Source organism: Schistocerca piceifrons, chromosome 4 (assembly GCF_021461385.2).
Source record: "Schistocerca piceifrons isolate TAMUIC-IGC-003096 chromosome 4, iqSchPice1.1, whole genome shotgun sequence".
NCBI lineage: Eukaryota > Metazoa > Arthropoda > Insecta > Orthoptera > Acrididae > Schistocerca > Schistocerca piceifrons.
The window spans coordinates 142,301,506-142,322,617 of NC_060141.1; the positions used below are offsets into that span (position 1 = coordinate 142,301,506).

Consider the following 21,112-nt stretch of genomic DNA (forward strand, 5'->3'; position numbering starts at 1 on the left):
CCTTCTTGGCCATAGACCTTTCTACTTGCACACCTTGTCGATGACCTGTGTGATAGTGAGCACTTCCTGATCTTCTTGTCTCTCCCTCAGTGTCACTCCCCTGGGTGCCTGCACAGATGGGCTCTCAACAGTGCTGACTGGGGTGCTTTTGCCTCTGCTGTCGACCATGGCTCCCTGCCATATGGCGATATCGATGAGGCAGTCCAGCATACAACTACAGCCATCCTTTCAGCAGCTGATTTAGTGGTCCTCTGTTCCTTGGGCCCTCCCTGATGGAAGACAGTACCATGATGGTTCCCGGAAATTGCAGAGGCCATTTGAGATCGTAGGCTGGCACTCCAATGCCATAAGCAGCACCCATTGATTGGGGCATCTCGTTGCCTTTAAGTGTCTCTGTACCCGGATCTGCCACCTGATAAAAAGACAGGAGCAAGAATGCTGGGAACAGTACGTTTCAACCACCGCACCATGTACTTCTGCTTCACAGGTTTGGGATAAGATTAGTTGTCTCTTTGGATACCAGACACCTGTAGGTGTACCTGGTATTACTTTGAGTGGCATTGACTACACTGGCCCAGGTGCCGTCGCTGAACATTTTGTTCTCCACTATGCTCATCATCTGAAAATTATCAACCAGCCTTTTGTGTCCTAAAACAGTGGTTGGAGCGAAAGCAATTATCTTTTCTACACACCACCTGCAATCATATAATGCTCCATTCAGTGAGTGGGAATTCATCAGCATCCTTGACCACTGTCCTGATACAGCAGCAGGGTCAGACCACATCCATAACCAAATGACCAACCCCCAAACCTACCTGCAGATTGTCAGCATCATATCCTTGCCATATTTAACCACATCTGTAGCCAGGGCACACCTATAGTGAGGGCGAGTTCCCATCGCAGCGGTGAGAAAGCATCATTGTCCCAGTACTGAAATCAGGTAAGCACCCTCTAGAGATCGACAGTTATCATCCAATAAGCGTCATCAGTGTTCTCTTTAAATTGCTTGAATACATGATGAGCCGGTGTCTGTGTTGGCTCTTTCAGTCTCAGGGTCTTTTGGTTCCTTCCCAGGGAAGTTTTCACCGAGGCTGTTCCACTACTGATAATCTGGTTTACCTGGAGTCTGCCATCCAAACAGTTTTTGCCTGATGTCATCTCCTTATAGCTGTTTCTTTGACCCCCAAAAGGCTTATGACACAACATGGCAACACCACATCCTCGCTACCTTATACAAGTGAGGTCTCCAGGGTCTGCACCCGATTTTCATCCAAAACATCCTGTCACACCATAATTCCAGGTTCAAGTTGGTGCTTCCCACAATACACCCCCCCCCCCCCCCCCCCCATATCCAAGAGAATGAAGTCCCACAGGGCTCTGTACTGACAGCCCCTCTCTGTCTATTAGCCATAAATGATCGAGCAGTAGCTGTAGGGTCCTCATTATCACCCTCCTTGTATGCTGATGACTTTTGCCTCTAGTATTCCTCCTCTAGTATGGGTGTCACTGAACGTCAACTGCAAGGCACCATACAAAAGTCAAAGGCATAGCCGTGGCTTTCGATTTTCCACTGCCGAGACATGATTCATACACTTCTGTCAACATTGTACCATTCACCCACAACCAGAACGTACATCGCTTTTTAGGAATGGTCTTCGATTCTTGGTTGACGTGGATACCCCATCTTTGCCAGTTTAAGCGAAAGTGCTGGCTGCACCTTAATACATATCTTCAGTAACACCAGCTGGGTGCAGATCGCACTACCCTTCTGCAACTTTAGAAAACTTTGATACAGGCCCGCCTCGATTACGGAAGTTTGGCATACCGTTCAAGATCACCCTCAGTTTCGTGGATACTGGATCTGATACACCACTGGGGGATTTGACTTGCGACAGGAGCCTTTTGAACTATCCCTGTGAACAGCTTAGTTGTGGAGGCTGTGGTCCCTCCATTGTGGATCAGTTGCCAACAACAGCTTGTCAATTATGCTACCCACATTCGCAGCTCCCCTAAGCATCTCAACTACTGTCTCCTCTCTCAAAACATGCTAATTCATCTGCTGCTGCAACAGTGGCCCTAATCAGGGATTACGATCACTATCCACATCTGGTCTTCCCCCTCTCTGAACTTCAGTTGTTTCCTCTTCCACTTCTCCTCTGAACCCACTCATGTACACCTCCGTGGTGCATCCCTCAGCCACAGCTTCATCTTGACCTGTCACAAGGTCTTTCAGACTCGGTTCGTCCTGATGCCCTCCGCCACCAATTTTTCTCCATTCTCAGCACGTCCCAGCAACACTCTGTTGCCTGCTCTGCCCAGGCTGAGCTGCAGCTGTCTGTGTTTAGTTGTCCAGTCTGGTCCTCACCTTACCTGCTCTTTTACTCACCCCCCTCATGTGGTCGATCAGTTAGACTTGCTCGTCTCTCTCTCTCTCTCTCTCTCTCTCTCTCTGTGTGTGTGTGTGTGTGTGTGTGTGTGTGTGTGTGTGTGTGTGTGTGTGTGTGCTTCTCTATTCATGTCCGTGTTGCTAGTCTTTCCAAGGCAATCTCGGAGTAGAATATCTCTTGTTAGAGTGTGTGTGTGTGTGTGTGTGTGTGTGTGTGGGGGGGGGGGGGGGGGGGGGGGTGGCTGATGGGGCACCTTGCTTGCCTTTCTTCCTCTGTCTCCCTGTCTTCCTTTTGTCTAATACCTCAGCTTCGCTGACATTGGTAGACCTTGGGGTTTTCTTCCCCTGGGTTTTGTGTGGTAGGCTCTGTCTGATCTGCAGACATATAGACCTGTCTGTTCAAGGACAAAAGGACTGTTGACCTAGTAGTTTGGTCCCTTTAAGCATCCAGCCAACCAACCATGAATAGAACTGCAAACTCACAGTGTTTGCATTGTGTCCACCAGTTAGCATTAAGAGTGCAGTGCCTTGACAAAATAAGGAAAAAGCAACAAAAGGGTTTTTGTGTGTTGGAATATGTGAGATGTTTATGTATTCAGTACTGCAGCAGTGAGAGATTGTGGAGGCACTGAAAATCCTTGTGAAATTCTGGTGCATGAATGAGATTCGCTGAAGAGTAAAATTTTCTGTGCATTGTCACACAAAAAGCTTTAAGGCCATATTTCTTCTGTAAGAAGATCATGATGGGCACCTCTTACCCATAAATGGTGCAATTGTAGTTGTTTCCAGTAGTGGCTGCTGATTCCAAGAATTTCATCTTCTAACAAAACAGGGCAACCCTTCATTGAGGCATCAATGTTTGTAGCTACCTAAACAATGAACTTCTGGATATTGCTGGATTGGTCTTAGTGGCGAAGACAATGTGGCTCTGTTCCCTTGCCCACCCTAGACTGCCTGACCTAACACTTTTGTGACTTTTTCCTTTGGGGATACATTAACCCTAGAGTACCAAGTTGTGAATCCCAAGACATAAATTTACCCCACATTTTTCTAAGTTATCTCTGTTTAAAAAAAAAGTTTTTTATTATTATAAAGTTAAAATCAAACATATGTAATATTTATTATGAAGTATTATTAATGTCTTACAATATAGCAAAGCAAATAATAATTATAATATCAATGTATTGTATTGTATTGTGATTGTCATATATGGAAATATGAGATTGCACGTATCTATTGTATTCAATTGCACTTTTTGTTATAACAGTGCGAAACACAATAGAACGTATCATAAAGCATAAGAATCATTGAAGGAACTGTTTAGCATAACCCATAAATTGGTAAAAAATATAAAGCTAACAACTACGAAAAAGTAGTTCCTCATGTAAAAGGAAATAAAGATTTTATAAATTAATTTCAGAATTTGATGAAATTTTGAATATATAAAACATTTACAAACTAAACTGTTATGGCAACTTTGACAAATATTTTTCCAATGGTCTTTGGACACTGGTTTTGAACAGACACAGCATTCAAAGGAACTTTTCCAGTCTTCGTTTTGACTGCAAAGAAAGCATAAAAGCATAGTCCACTGTTTTTTGAAATCATTTCTGGTTGTGCTGCTGATCTTGGAATATCACACCCAAAATGTGTTAAAACCTGTTCCATGGTTATGCGAAGCTCTTTGGGTAATTTTTTTTCTTTTGAGTTTGTCTTTCATTTCTGCTTCAACCAGCCCAAAAGCCAAAGACTTGAGAAAATTGCTTTGTCTCTTTGTGCCACCATTCCCCCTATACAAGACATAGGCATTTATTCCTGATGCATCTAAAAGCCCATACACATATCACATTGACCAGCACCTGGTTTTTTGTGCTGTGGTCTTGTTGTGACTAAGTAAATTAAATACATTGATTCCCCCTTTGATCTTATTGTAGAAAAGTGCTATGTTCGTTTTCTTTGCCTTCTCATTTATTTCACCTAACTTTTGCATCATTGACAAAAGAATAACATTTTTATTTTTCTTTGGAATGTTTGACTCCAATATTTTTTCTCTCCTGTAAATGAAAATGGCCTGTTCTTGGTTTGAACAGGGATTCTGGGATTTCTGGCTTGTTACTGGGCTTCTGGTTTATTATTTCATAAGGTGCCAACAATTGTCAACTTTTTGTCAGCCAGTTGTTGGTTACTTCACAAGAAGCAAATCAATTTCCATTGTAATGTTCTGGTTGGTTCCATGTATAGGTTCACATAATTTCACCACAAAATATGTAGGAATTGAAACACTTTTATACCTAGTTTCTTTTCCAAATATTTTATGCCCCCATTAAAGTAATATGTCTTCTTGTCACACAATGAAATTATCTTTAGCCCATATTTGTCCTACTTGCTTGGCAGTTACATTTTGAATGGGCATCTGCATCGGAAGCAATGGAGTGTCTCGTCAATCTGCTTTGGAAGCTAAGGAGTGTCTCATCAACAGTTAGGAGAACAGGAGAAGTGTACAGTTATTGACTGTGCTTGACAAACATACATCATAAATTAAGGAATGCAGTGAACTTGCCTACCATTCTTCTTTGCAGCCTAGTATGTTGGTCATTAAATCATAGATTATTGATCAAAAAGTCAAATCGGTTTTAAGTCGTAATTCCTTGGAAAAATGGGGACCCTTATACTACAGACCATGCATCAGTACAATTGACATACACATTTTTTAGAACTCAACTCATAAAAAGTACCAAAAATGTTTTTATTTTGTTTCAGTTGGTATCTTCAATATACCGTTGCAGCGATTTGTATTTTTCCCGTGAATCAGCAATTTTTTGGTTCATGTAGGTAACTGTTAGTGAAACCATGTCATTAGTAAACAACAGTTAAAATAATTTCTTGGGAGACGTTTTGTTTTTTGCCTCATTGCACCAAGTACTTGTCCACTATATTTTTTGCTGGGACTGTCAATGCTTTTTTATGGATGGGGTGTGTGTTCCGACATTACCTATTTCTGCCATATAAAATTTTCCGTACAAGGTGATCACCTTCACCTGATGAATCAACCTCAAATGGCATTATGTCAAATTCATCATCCTCCTTGTCGTCTGTGATATGACTGCCTTCAGGTTGACTCACATCTTCATCTGAGTCATGTTAATATACATTTTAAGCCTCTTATTATTTCCTATAGAGTTGTTAATGTTTTGTCAGAAAACATTTTCTATGTCTGTTTTGTAAATAAAAAGCTTTAACAAAAATAACAAGGTGGGGTGATCTTTTTACCCCGACAGATAAATTTCACAATTTGCCTGTTAAATTATGATGAAGAATAAAGCCCCCAAGAAGTCTAACATAGGATAAAAAATTATGTGGCCTGGGGTAGTTTTTTATCCAACCTTGTTACTCTATGGTTAAGCGCCATGTTTATATACCCTCACTGCCAAGAACACTGGAAGAGCTCAGAGAATGCATCATTGCTGCTGTGGTGACCATTGATAGAATGTTGTTACGTAAGTTATGGAGCCAACTCGCTTGAACATATGTCGTGTGACCACAAAGGCGCTGACAGTATGTTTGTAGAGCGCAGAATGCAAGCATGTTAGTTTATGGTTCTGTTCATGCATCAATCATATTTTTACATGTTGTACATGTAGTACTTTGAATTGAACAGAATGGACAGTGTCTTGAAAGGAGGGTATAAGATGGATGTCAGACAAAAGCAAAATAAGGATAATGGAATGTAGTAGCATTAAATCAGGTGATGCTGAGGGAAATAAGACACTAAGACACTTAAAAGTTGTAGATGAGTTTTATTTTTTGGCCAGCAAAATAAATGATGCTGACCAAAGTAGAGAGATTATAACATGTAGATTGGCGAAGGCGAGAAAGAAGAACAATTTTTTAACATTGAATATAGATTTAAGTGTCAGGAAGTCTTTTTCTGGAGGTATTTGTCTGGTTGGGGAAACAAGAAATTTTTGGCACAACTTGACAAAAAGAAGGGATTGGTTGGTGTGTGTGTGTGTGTGTGTGTGTGTGTGTGTGTGTGTGTGTGTGTGTGTGGTTTGAGGTTTTCGGGCGCTAAACAGCGTGGTCATCAGCACCCAGATTGGTTGGTAGGACACTTTCTGAGACACCAAGAGATCACCAAGCATTGGAGAGAAGTTTGTAGTAGTAAAACCAGTTTTTGGACTGAAGACAACAGCAACAACAACAACAACAACAACACATTGGAAAACGTAGAGCTTTGAAAAGAAATGAATCATTTATAGTAACCTTGTACTGTGCATTTCCCAAAATAAATAATGCTCCTTTAGCCATTTGGTGTGACTATTGATTTGTTTTAGGGCAACAATGCTACCCATTTTTAAACTATTGTCCACATTTTTTCTTTTTGTTTTCTCAACCACAAAGTTTTCACTGTTTGTGAAATATCACTGTGAAAGTTTAGTACATGAAATTTTTCATATTGTCCTAATTCTCAGTTTTCTTAAGTGAAACTAAAACATTTTCTTACCAAATAGAATTCATTGTTCATGATTCCTATTACAGCTTTTCCCTTGTCACTAGAAGTTTTACTGCGAGAGACTGATATACCAACTAAATATCACTCTCTTTATTCTGTTTGCTCATTTGAATTGTACCATTAGCCCACAGCCCTCTTGTGATCTCAAAAGTTCTTTTTACGAGGTCCATTATTTGTTGTGTAGGCAAAAGAAATATTTTTAATAGAGAAGAAAATATCTTACTTTTCTTCCTGTGGACTATTTGCTATTTTGTGGCAAGGTATTCACCATGCTTGTGATTTATGATACTGTTAAGTGTTACTTCTCTAACACACTTCAGTCTAACATTTCAGTTTAGTTAGTTACGTGTTCCATTGATCAATAGGATGGAAAACCATTATGATGTGGAAACTGTCAAGTGCACTTTTTTTTAAAGATATATTGTGTTATACCTAAATATTTGTATTATCTATCCCATTCCTTTAAATGACACAAAATGCATATATTATATCTCCAGATTTATTTACTCATATTCAAGAATTCATCTATGGTATAGAAGGAGTTGTCAAGGAGGTATGATTTCAATTTGTTTTTGAAACTATTACTGCTGTCTGTCAGACATGTGTGTATTGCACTAATGATGTTCAGTTGATTATTTTTCATGAGTAATCAGGATTTAAAAGTATTCACCCAGCTGAGGTATACTTCCTAACCAAAAATTTTTATACATTGCAAGTATTTCAGAACAGCATTCATCCCATTCTCTTCTTTGTTTTATCCATATAAGTGACCATCATTTTAATTCAAAAAACAATACAAATGTTTGTATATAAATTTAAACATAAGGGAAATTGTCACATACTGTGAAAGAGATCTGCAAACATCGTAAAATATCATAAATGTAGTTCTCTGTAATATGTACTGTAAATGCTGTAAGTGGCAGAATACAATACATAATTGTTATTGCATAATCAAAATGCCAAGGCCTATATGTAATGATACAACATATATTAATTGAAATATATCAAATGGCTAAATAAATAAATAAATACATAGACAATATGTACCCTGTTGCAAAAATTGGGCTGAATCTTGGTAGGAAGTGGAGGAGGGGGGGAGACCGGAATTGGTGAAGGTAGAAGGAATTACTTAGGAACTGACAGTCCTTCAGTCCTTTTTTAAAAACCTTTAGAATGGGATAGCTTAGATAGAGTGATCCTTGAGTGTTAAGCCACCGGACAATAGATGTACAAAACATTTATTAACATCATTCAGGGAACATACATTGGTACTAAGAACATTAAACAGGATTACTTAAATCATGATCCCAAACCTTGATGTGTTTCACTCATGAAAAATAACATTGGGTTGATGACACTAAGGTTCTTAACAAAATTAAGAAGATTTCTTTAATTACTATGAGCCACTAGCCACACATATTTTAAAAAACAAGGTAATAATGACATACAATGGCCTCTGGACCTAAAGCTGTCGGGTATATCTACAGATTTGCGAAGTGATCACCTGCCGTATTATCTTCAACCTAAGACAAAATCAACAGCCCTTAGTGTACGCAACTAGATAAGTAGTATGCACTGCAATGGCTGCACACCTAACAGGAGCCGCTTTAAAATTTATTATTTAACTTGGCAAAATCTGTGGACCACAAAACATGGGCACTAGCCCCTTCAGCAAAGTGTATGAAGTTTAAAGACAATTTGCTTACGATAAATAAAATTTTTACACCAGAGTTACATAAACACGGACACTAGTCCTTGGGAATTAATGGCCTAAAATGTAAATCTGAAGTTCAGCAAGCTTTCCAAAATGAGTTGGGACGTAATCCTTTTAAAATTACAAGACACATAACCAATACTGAAAAAATTACAACACACATTTTTAGTTACAGACTGTAAATGACAAACTTCAGGCATTAGCCCTGCTTGAAATTTTCCCCAAAGCAGCACAAACAATGATACAACATGGTTATTCAGACTCCAGCACCAGCCACATTGAACTACACGTTAATAGGCCAATTTTCCTTAAGAACTATTGCATTAGTAACAAGAGTAAAGATAATTTCAGTTTGAAATCAACAACCACATTGAGCAAACAATAATTGTCGGTTCCCTTAAAATTGAACACACTTAAGTTTGAGCTTTACATACTTATCATCCAAGATAATAACCCCCGAGAGAATAACCCATGACTTTACTCTTGGAAGTAATGAAAAAAGAATATGTGATCACTTACAGTACCTTGAACCAACAGCCACCTTTTCAGTACTTGAAAATCAAAATTATATCACCTATTCTGTTGCAGTCGGTTTACCAGCGCGTTTTGCTGTCGGCATAGAAACCAGTCGTTGGTAAATACAAGTCATCGGCTGATAACATTAAGCAAGCACCACACTCAGAACGTTTTGTTGCTTACATACACTCCTGGAAATGGAAATAAGAAAACCGTGAATTCATTGTCCCAGGAAGGGGAAACTTTATTGACACATTCCTGGGGTCAGATACATCACATGATCACACTGACAGAACCACAGGCACATAGACACAGGCAACAGAGCATGCACAATGTCGGCACTAGTACAGTGTATATCCACCTTTCGCAGCAATACAGGCTGCTATTCTCCCATGGAGACGATCGTAGAGATGCTGGATGTAGTCCTGTGGAACGGCTTGCCATGCCATTTCCACCTGGCGCCTCAGTTGGACCAGCGTTCGTGCTGGACGTGCAGACCGCGTGAGACGCCGCTTCATCCAGTCCCAAACATGCTCAATGGGGGACAGATCCGGAGATCTTGCTGGCCAGGGTAGTTGACTTACACCTTCTAGAGCACGTTGGGTGGCACGGGATACATGCGGACGTGCATTGTCCTGTTGGAACAGCAAGTTCCCTTGCCGGTCTAGGAATGGTAGAACGATGGGTTCGATGACGGTTTGGATGTACCGTGCACTATTCAGTGTCCCCTCGACGATCACCAGTGGTGTACGGCCAGTGTAGGAGATCGCTCCCCACACCATGATGCCGGGTGTTGGCCCTGTGTGCCTCGGTCGTATGCAGTCCTGATTGTGGCGCTCACCTGCACGTCGCCAAACACGCACACGACCATCATTGGCACCAAGGCAGAAGCGACTCTCATCGCTGAAGACGACACGTCTCCATTCGTCCCTCCATTCACGCCTGTTGCGACACCACTGGAGGCGGGCTGCACGATGTTGGGGCGTGAGCGGAAGACGGCCTAACGGTGTGCGGGACCGTAGCCCAGCTTCATGGAGACGGTTGCGAATGTTCCTCGCCGATACCCCAGGAGCAACAGTGTCCCTAATTTGCTGGGAAGTGGCGGTGCGGTCCCCTACGGCACTGCGTAGGATCCTACGGTCTTGGCGTGCATCCGTGCGTCGCTGCGGTCCGGTCCCAGGTCGACGGGCACGTGCACCTTCCGCCGACCACTGGCGACTACATCGATGTACTGTGGAGACCTCACGCCCCACGTGTTGAGCAATTCGGCGGTACGTCCACCCGGCCTCCCGCATGCCCACTATACGCCCTCGCTCAAAGTCCGTCAACTGCACATATGGTTCACGTCCACGCTGTCGCGGCATGCTACCAGTGTTAAAGACTGCGATGGAGCTCCATATGCCACGGCAAACTGGCTGACACTGACGGCGGCGGTGCACAAATGCTGCGCAGCTAGCGCCATTCGACGGCCAACACCGCGGTTCCTGGTGTGTCCGCTGTGCCGTGCGTGTGATCATTGCTTGTACAGCCCTCTCGCAGTGTCCGGAGCAAGTATGGTGGGTCTGACACACCGGTGTCAATGTGTTCTTTTTTCCATTTCCAGGAGTGTATAAACTTTCCAGCTTCTACAACAGATAACAGAAAGAAATGTAAATCCACACTGGAGCATGAAAGATAGCACCCACCACGCTCCTCAAAGCATGAGCAAACAAAATTTTATACATGTAGTTAATGAGGTGGATCAAAGTAGGACATAGTAGCAACTCGAACACTCATGGTTATAAAGTTCTTACGGGTTGTTTTACTCATCGTATCGGGCAATCTGTCCCAGCATAAGTTCTGGAGACAGTTACTGTAAAAGTCCAACTTCAGAAAAGTTAAAATTAAAAATCATCTTGCATTATGTTATTTTAAATACATTTATTATACTTTCAAAACAAAATTAAAGTATTATTACAAAGGCAAACAATACTTACAATACAAAAGGAGCAGCTACGTGCTCACTGCTCAAAAACTGAAACCAGACTGACCCCCTATGCCAACATGGCAGTCATTATTTATAATTTCTTAACAATCCCGAACAATCCTCGGCATTGTTTAAAGTCAATTTTTGATTAATTAACAATTAAAATTTACTTATAAAAACTGAAAATACATATATAAACGTATGTCTGCTCAGAACAGTAAGTACACTACGATATTAGTACATGTCTGTTATTTCATTCGAGAATAAACTCTCAAATAAGGAATTACAATAATACATTTATATTTTCTATTAATTACTGGAGACTCCCTTCACGGGAATTATTCCCTTCATTTACAGAGCTGCTACACTTTGAACTGAAATAGATTAAAAAGTTATTTTCTCACAAGGGAACCTCCCCATCACACCCCCCTCAGATTTAGTTATAAGTTGTCACAGTGGATAGGCCTCGAAAAACTGAACACAGATCAATCGAGAAAACAGGAAGTAGTTGTGTGGAACTATGAAAAAATAAGCAAAATATACAAACTGAGCAGTCCATGCGCAAGATAGGCAACACAAAGGCTAATGTTAGCACAGAAGCGCCGTGGTCCCGTGGTTAGCATGAGCAGCTGCAGAACGAGAAGTCCTTGGTTCAAATCCCACCTCGAGTGAAAAGTTTACATTCTTTATTTCCGCAAAGTTATGATCTGTCAGTTCGAGCATTGACGTCTCTGTTCACTGTAATAAGTTTAGTGTCTGTATTTTGCGACCGCACCGCAAAACCGTCCAATTAGTGGACGAAAGGACGTGCCTCTCCAATGGGAACCGAAAACATTTGATCGCAAGGTCATAGGTCCACCGATTCCTCCACAGGAAAACACGTCTGATATATTCTATACGACACTGGTGACGGCACGTGCGTCACATCACAGGAATATGTTGTCGACCCACCTAACTTGCATGCTTGGCGAATGGGTAAAAAGATTCTTCTACTTTGGCCGATTTAGGTTTTCTTGTGGATGTGATAATCACTCCCAAAAAAGTGATGAAAACATGAGAATTTGTCACATAAACTGAAAATAAAAAAATTAAAATTTTCACGCGATGGGAGACTTGAACCAAGGATCCCTCGTGCCGCAGCTGCTCACGCTAACCACGGGACCACGGCGCTCCGGAGCTGACCTTATCCTTGATGTTGTTTATGATGCACATGGACTATTCAGTTTGTATATTTTGCTTATTCTTTCATAGTTCCACACAACTTCTTCCTGTTTTCTCGATTGATCTGTGTTCAGTTTTTCAAGGCCTATCCACTGTGCCAACTTATAACTAAATCCGAGGGGGGTGCGATGGGGAGGTTCCCTTGTCAGTTATAAGTTTTTCTAGACAAGTTACATATTTTGTTTACATGTGCGATCCTGAATTAGACTGGGAAATGTTCATTTTAAATAGGCCTCAATGGGCTGTTATGTTTCATGGTGCATTCCCAGTTGAACACAGGCACCTACCTGGCTCGCTTTCACCACTCTCCAGTACATCAAAACAACCGACTGCCGAGGCATGGACGCGTCCACCGCTAGTGATAACCATTAACCCTCCTCACAGGGAACCTCTCCCACTGATGGCCCACTGCTCACTGTTCAACTGCAAGGGCAGAGGGCTTTTTCTATGCTCGGAACGACCATGACCTCTGACTTTAGCCGCATCGATACAACTACATGGCCGATTGACAGGTGGAACCAATACGCATGTATCAACTCTGTTGCAATAAATATTTCCAATGTGGACAAAAGTACATATCACCTAAGAAGTGTCCCTTCAAAATCATAAGTCTTTTTTTTTTATTGAAATTCTCTCTAGATGCTGTTACCCATACAATACATTAAGTTGTCCTGATATAGTAGTGACCAAATATATTCAGTACACAAATATTTAAGACTCACATCATGCATATTGAATAGTTGTTCAAAGTTCCTTAATGAGCCCTCAATGTGTCTTGAAGCAAATTCCTAAAGTGAGAACTAGGAGATATATTTGGGCTCAATACACCTATTTATAAAAATATGACTTTCAAATAGCAGCATATGCATCAAAATAAACATTGGGCACCTGTATTTATGTCACCATTTGTTTCCATTCCAGAGTACTGTGATAGTTGAGCAATGTGTTCAGGAGCTTCGTGGTCTGATGCAATCACTTCCAGTATACTCAGAGCATTTTCTAGCCATAATATGCAATATTGTGCGTGGGTATCGAGAAACTTGTCAGGCTGCTTATCGTGGCATTGTGCAACCTGATTCTGAGGATAAACGAATTTGTAGTGCTGCCTGGTTACGCGATGAAGACATTAGCCGTTTTATCAAGTAAGTATACTGACACCTCCCACAAAGTTACCAGAGTTAGTGGTGATGTGCGTGAGGTGTGTTTGCTTGTGTGAATGAGTGGTGCATGTTTCTCTAGACTGTGGCTGAAACCTTATGTGCGTCTTTTAATTGTGCCTTTCTGCAACATACCATGTCATGTTTATGATAAGTATAAATCTTATCTTTTCTTACATTATTGATATTCCTAACTGAAGTTTCATTGTTTGCTTTTTACTATTCCATACTTCATTCTGCCTACACCACTTTCATAAGCTTTATTTGGCTGCTTACTGCTGTATTCATTTCACAAGATTTAGTGTGCTATTAACTAGATTCAGATACATTTGCATAACACTACATAACACCATCTCAGTATTTAAGTTAATAGTCATCAACCCATCAGTTGTATGTTGCTGTAGGCCGTATGTAATCCTACCTCAATAGATTTCACCGTGGCTCCTACAGTATTCTGATTGTTCACGCTATGCCGTAAACCACATAATTTCTTGTAGCATGAAAGCAAAACAGCAACAAAGAGCATTGCTTTGTATGTATAGGCTGACAGCAGAAGTTGTAGATTTATGCATTAGAGAGGAGTTTTGCTGTTGCCTTCAGGTCCCTACCAAACTGGGTGGACCTCCAAGCATCAAAGAAGGAAAGCACAATAGGAGCTGTAACAGTGGAAGAAGAGAGTCCAGAGGAAGTACGGCAGCGTAACATGAGGGAAGCGGAGATTTTAGCCAGCAACTTGGGAGAAGGTGGAATCAGTCGTTATGAAATATTGTCTGATGTGGGGCAGCTACGTCGCCTTGCCCATCTGCAAGAGAGTATGGTAAGAAAAATTTTCGCTTTCCAGTCAATTCTGTAGTTATATTCCTTAATTACATATCGTAAGTAAGGTGCAATATGTGTCAAATTAAATTTTCATCCTTACAGTAATGTTTTCAATTTTTGTAAGTTTGCCATTGATCTCTTAAACATTCCTCTAATGAGGAATACTATTGAAGCTGACAGTCACTTAGTTCTCTTTGGTTTTAAAGGTAAAGGCTTCAACAATTTGAAGATTATAATGTGCTAACAAAAAAGTAGAAATTTGTAATCACTCTATTAGCCCGCTGCTGAGACGAATAGAAAGTAATTTGTGGTCTATTACGTTTCTCTCTACATTCAATCAGAATTCCATGTAGTATCTCTTACTCAGTAGAAACATGTTCCAGAATGTTAAAATATGGTTTTCATTTTGTCTAAGAGATTAGACCCATTATTTTATATGGCTCCCATATTATTTGTTGTCTGTTCGCAATCAGTGTGTTTGTAATTTTCACCAATCATTTGAATTTTTTACATTTTCATCAAAGTCCTTTGTGTGTGACATATGCCATGTATAAAATCATGGCACTTACAAACTGTGCCCAGTTAGCAGTACATATTTCAAGTTATCCTTTGATTTTGGTGCTACTCTTTGGACCTTTTATATATATATATATATATATATATGACCAATTGTAAGACGTTTTTACTCTATATGAACTGATCTTACCTGTGCTGTCACGCCAAGCTACTTGATTTCTTTTAAGATTTTTGTATTTCATAATTCAGTAAGCAAAGTGGCATTTGTTGTTTTAATTCATCACTGTTCTCTATTCAGTACCAGAACATGTTGTTCTCACAAAGGCTGGAAACAGCTGTTAGCTTCATTTGAGATTTATATATATCTATACTGCCAACCCAGAACACATTGATTGTTTTATCCTGTGGAGCTATGGATGGTGTACTGTTTGCAGTTGATATGTTTAAGTATTTATCCACTGTTATACCATGACCATCCCAGGCACATACTTGTCTCATACTAGCATCTTAGGACATGCTCTCAAGGAGTCAGGTCCTTCCTAAAGCTGTCATAAAATACTTAGTAACCTTGACCCAAGGGAATGGTTTGAACATCAGTACTGGAGTGAATGATAAACGACGTAAAGCTGCTAATCACTTCATTTTATGGCTGTACCCTGTATTAAAACCCAACCCTTTCCTGTATGAATTTATAAGCTAAAGCTGCCCTTAATCTATAGATTAATTTGAACACAGCAGTTGTGCGATATGCATGCTTCTATTGGAGGTGGTATACCCTTGCCTTACTTAAAATTTTGAACTGACTTACTGAATCAGATAGAGGGGAACCTAAAGTTAATACAGCAGGGTGTATACACTCCAGGAAATTTGGGAAAAACCCAGGAATTTTTTCACCCAGGAGAAAAACCAAGAAACACCCGGGAGCTTTTAAGAATTCGGGGAATTTTTTGTTGTTTTGGTTTCCAGTTAAATTTTTGTAGTTTTTACTGGTAAGAACTGATACTCTAAAAAAGAATTTTACTTTAATCTGTTACTGCAATGTAATTTGGCAGCAATAAAACATAAACAAGGAAATAAATAAATAAAACTTAAGTTGCAAAGGAAATGTGCCATTTACAGCAACAAAACACAGCACACACAAGTGTCTGCCAACAGCAGAATGTGTCAAAGGCTTTAGGAGGAAGACTATGCAAATTGCAATACTTCATAACAATAAACTGCTTCCAGTGGACGTGATGTCACAATGGTTAACATTAGGTTCGTTTGAGCAGTTGTCAGTGAGCTTTTGCGCATGCACAGTTGAGTCGCATATGAGCAGTATCTTCTCCCACTTCTAGTTACTTGAAGTAATGCTGTATCCAAGGTAACTTTAGAGACATTAGCTGAATCAGCAGTAGCAACAAGCAGCCAGATGCTATCTGGAAACATTTTTCTGGTGCACCCAAGTTGTCAGATTCACGCATGCGCAGAGCAATCTGAGTTGTCGTAGGATGAGGGGTAGTCTCCACGTGAACCGTTTTTACATTAGTGATTTTGCTGTTTCCTCTTGGTTTACAGCTCTCAAGAACAAAACGGTTTTCTGTGGCTGGGAGCTATAAAGTGGATTAAAATAGTCCTTAATTATTGAAGGCTAAAGTATATTATTAGTTTGTTTTCTGATTTGATTTTATTTCCAGATTTTTGGCAGTTGGATATTGTCTTGCAGAACATTGAAGTTACTTTTGTCAATTTGCTTAAAAGAAATTGACTTTAATTAATCTTTTCAGCAGAGGCAGTCTGTTTATTTAAAACACTGTTAGCAACTAACGGTTTGTGGAATTTCAAGTGCACATTGTTATCTTTTGGGATGTATGGCATTATGCCATAATAAAGAACTAAACATGAGGTAATACAGTTCTGGTACTCCCGAGAAAATTTGCATTCCAAAAACTACACTGAAAAGTTGAATGTCACCTTGGGGCTACTTCTTTGTGAATCTGGACATACGAATGTGCTCTTTAAATCGAATTATGCAGTTTAGTATGGTTTGCGAAATTCCAACGCTTTGGAGTATCTTCTCATATTCTGTTTCATTTATGACATAATGTAAGATCTCTTTATGCCATATACATATGAACATATGGGCTACCTGTGTCATCTTAGCTGCGCAGGCAAAGTAACACCGTTTTCTGGTGCTCTTTGGCAATTGCTGAAATGAGTTTTAACAGGTCAAGGGAAAATATTGCAACTGGTAATTTGAAAAGCGTTACTTCCAAAGTACATTTTATTATATGCTGTAAAGAGTTATGTTATGTGTGCAAACGTTCTTTGAATTTCTTAACCCACAGAGCATTTGGTTTTTATTTAAAGCTTAACACTTTGAGGACCAGCCACTTAGAAGAATTTCGAACCCAGAAGATCAGACATTTACGTCCGTACTTTAAATTTTACTGGCACATTTGTGTGATTTATCGAAGTGTAACACACACAAAAAAGAGAAATGTTATACATGAAAGCTTAGCTTTTCTTGTAGTTACACTGTGTACATTAATTTAAACCATTAACTTTTCCTATTTGTGTGTTTGCGTTACATAACAGTGATGTTGCTGTAGGCACTGCATCATGTACCCATGCTCTGAATCACTACATTTAGATGCGACACATCTTCCGAAAGACAAGAACCGAAGTTTGAAAACCATTTTTCACTGTCGTGGTTACACGTTAAGGTCTGAAGTGCATTTGCTAGCCCAATTAACTACAGTGCCTGGAAAACAGCTGTTACAGTTTGTGATTTAGTCAGCACAATTGCTATTTCTTTCAATTAGACGATTTGTAAACAGTCAGTCTAACATTTCTACTTATCGTTCACTGTACAAAAAGTCACTCTGTCCATATTACCCAAAAATGTTTAAAAATAAGATTAAACCTGACAGCCCAAGCACATTTCAAAACCAGTTACATTTACATGGGAGCAAAAATCGATTGCAGAATTGGAAAATTGACAACCAGAATTGGATATACAGAATCAGTTTTGAAATGTTTACTTTACCACCCAGGAGCGGTACAGGGAGATCCGGTTTTGGGAGCCCCATGTAAACATGATGAATATCTGCTATCATCGGCTGGCAAGATCATGTGACATAAACTATGACTGGCTTACAAAAGTGCATTGCGATCTTGATTTCAATGCTTTGGAACCTAACATTCTGTGTTTGGTGGAATTTGACTATGTACTTTCGTAATACAAAAATATGCAGCGTACATGTTGCTGTGCATCAAAGATCATTCCAAAAGGTATTTTTTTTTCTGTGATTAGTTTCCTAAAGTGGCAAGAGGTTCTATGCCAGTGCTCAAAACCTTAACCATTCAAAGGATTGATAAGTTTTACGATCCAGAGCGAAAGTATACTGTCACTTAATACAAAAAAAAAAAATGTATTTTCACATGGGAGAAAGCGTATTTTTTAACAGGGAAAAACCCGGGAATTTATTCACCTGGTCCGCGTATACACCCTGTATAGACTGTGAACCATGATGCAACATGGCATTTTTCGTATATAGGAAATACGAAAAGTGATAAGTGGCAGAAAAATCCTAAGACTGACTAAAGTATGAAACCTTGACCTTATGATTTGCAATTCGACACTTAGCCACTGAGCCACACGAGAGTTTATGTAGATAGAGATTATGATGGTACTGACATCCTCACTATATGGAGACTTTTTTAGGTATCTTTCAACTAAATAGGCTACAATTGACCACTCATTTCCATTTCATCTGCTATGAGAAACCTCCTTTGTTTCATCTTTACATTAATTTTGAAGCATGACATGTCACCTTAAAGCATCATAGTTTTCTTCGTTACTTGCATTCTGTGGAAGCTACAACATCATAAAGGCTATCGACTTAAACACATGAACTTCCTCCGACCAAATACACTTAGGTTTCTTCAATGCTTTACATGACCACTATTGTTGTAGTGAAAACTGTCATTGGTATGTAGCGAACAACAGTATTTCAGGGTATAAATCTTCTGCAGTGAAAACTGACCTCTTTATTTATTTTGAAAATTATTTCGAAAAAAATAAAGAAGTAGCTGCAGGTATGGAAGATTTATTCACAGAAATATTATTTTCAGCTGCAGATCCATAATGGTTTTCCCTACAATAATGGAGTAAAAAGTATTTCTGTGATAATTACAACTAACTTCTTTGGAATAGCTTTCAGTAGCTATTTAACAGTAAGTGTTACAAGGCACTTCTTCTGAAGTCATGATTTAATGGAAAAAGATGCGTTTACCTCGCAGCAAGTGATTTTGTCACAGAAAAGTGTTGTGAAGGTAGTTAAGTAAATGCAATGAAATGGGGAAATTCTGGTGAAGCAGGAAAACATTGTAATGAGCAGTAAGGTCTGAAAGGGATCAGATCACTATTTATTGCAATTTTTGCTGTGAATTCTCCTTTGGTACAAGGAGCAAGATATACATGCAGGTGGCAGAGGCAATGGATTGCTTGAAAACAAAGAAATGTTACTTACTGTTTTTAAGTGTCCTTCATCATAGAATAAAGTTAGAGAATTCTTTTCAACAAAATTCTCTAGGCCGTGTGGTAGTGCTCTATTTAAAGTACATTAGTAAAATACTATAGATTGTACCTTATACATTTAAATGAGAGGGATAAAATATTGTACAATCCAAAAGCCATTCTCCTTCCTTTGACAGAAGCTTTTATGTTATGTCTTGTAGCTTTTAGATATCCTTACTGCAAGCTTTATTTTGCTGGCCTACCATGGAGGTTACAATCACAGTTCAAAATTATATGAACGCTTGTCCAAAAGAACAGACATTATGCATTTATATAATTGATTTGTCTCAATAGGCAATGAATCCATGACCTTCAGTGTGGATGCACAATTATGTTCGACCTCGTGTGGAAATCACAAAGTAGTGAGTGTGGAGGACATGAACGGGGCTTGAAGATAGGTGGCACTACGTGGGCATGTGGGTAGACTGAGAGACATGATGAGATAGTCCACGCAACTGTGATAAACACTTTGTCCAGGTAGGGCAAAAGCTGCCTAGTAAGCAGGAGGTCCCAGGTTCGAATCCCGGTGCGGCACACATTTTCACTCATTGCAGTTGATTCCACCTAAAGTTTCATTGCATCTGACATCAATAGTTCCATCCCTTTCCTTTCTTCCCCTCCGCTTTCAATTTATATAATATCTAATTGATGCTAAACCAGTGTTTTATTAACACAATTAAAGAATAACTTAGGATGTATATTGTGACCAGTCACTACCACTGCTGTACGAAAGCAAACCTCAGACCACCAAGTTTTGTTAAAAATGTAAGCGTAATTATAAAGGATGACCACCTGACATACAACTGACCAACAAACACAAATATCGGACACTCATGTGTTGCCCATTTCTTGAATTTCTCTGTGCTTTGTACTATGTTCTTACCTGCATAAAGGAAAAAGGCAGATTTATTTTTAATGAGCTTGAAGGATCACAAACATTGTAACAAAATTAATGTGGTCATTCAGTCTTCTTCGGTAACACTGAAAAATCTGCACGATAACAAAAGAAATATGTGCATCAGGGAACTGTGCAAACACACAGCCTCTTTATTTATTTCATTTCATATTATCAGTAACAACAGAGTTACTAAATATTGTGGTTAAGCAAGATACAGTGTTTTCTTATTTTGTGGCATCTGCTTCTGTCATTGTCTAGTCCAGAGGTCACCAACAGTCCGCAAGCTGGATCTGGACAATAATGTCAGCTCATCTAGCCACCTGACAGTTCTCAGATTTGCTTCATAAAATGTATGAAACCAAAAGATATTTCTCACAGCTTTCATTGTGGTTTCCAACTATTGTAAAGAATCATAATGTGGCACCCACTCATCAATTTATGAGTTAACCAGCCCGATCTGGAAAACAGTTGTCACTTATTCAGCCCACTGTGGAAAAAGCTTGGTGACCTCTGATCTAATCTGAACTGACTTCGTGCAAGTAGATAGTTGGTGGGACATCATTTTGTTTAACATGGGTTATGAACAGCTCTGGCGCATTGCATTTTTCACTTGACTTTAGCAGAAGTAAAGAAGGTTGTCTGGTACCAGTTAAAATATTTGCCTGAGGTTAGAGTTGAACATAAGACTTCTTCATATTAAATGTCAACTATTCCACCAGACCACTTAGCATTCCCTAAATATGTGTAGGGAAATCACTATAAAACTACATTGGGATAAATATAGGTTTGAATCACTATATACAGAAGCAAACAGTCGTAAGTAGGGATTCTGCATACACACCATG

The 21,112-nt window shown here is 39.6% G+C and overlaps 1 protein-coding gene across 1 annotated transcript in view; it reads left to right on the forward strand.

Annotated features, from left to right (window-relative positions):
- The window catches only part of LOC124795203 (exocyst complex component 4), a 234,362-nt gene that overhangs the window by 145,334 nt on the left and 67,916 nt on the right, over window positions 1–21,112 (forward strand). Inside the window, exons 10-11 of the mRNA XM_047259109.1 lie at window positions 13,238–13,458; window positions 14,074–14,290. Coding sequence (XP_047115065.1) covers window positions 13,238–13,458; window positions 14,074–14,290 — 438 coding nt within the window. The remainder of the gene's footprint in view (window positions 1–13,237; window positions 13,459–14,073; window positions 14,291–21,112) is intronic.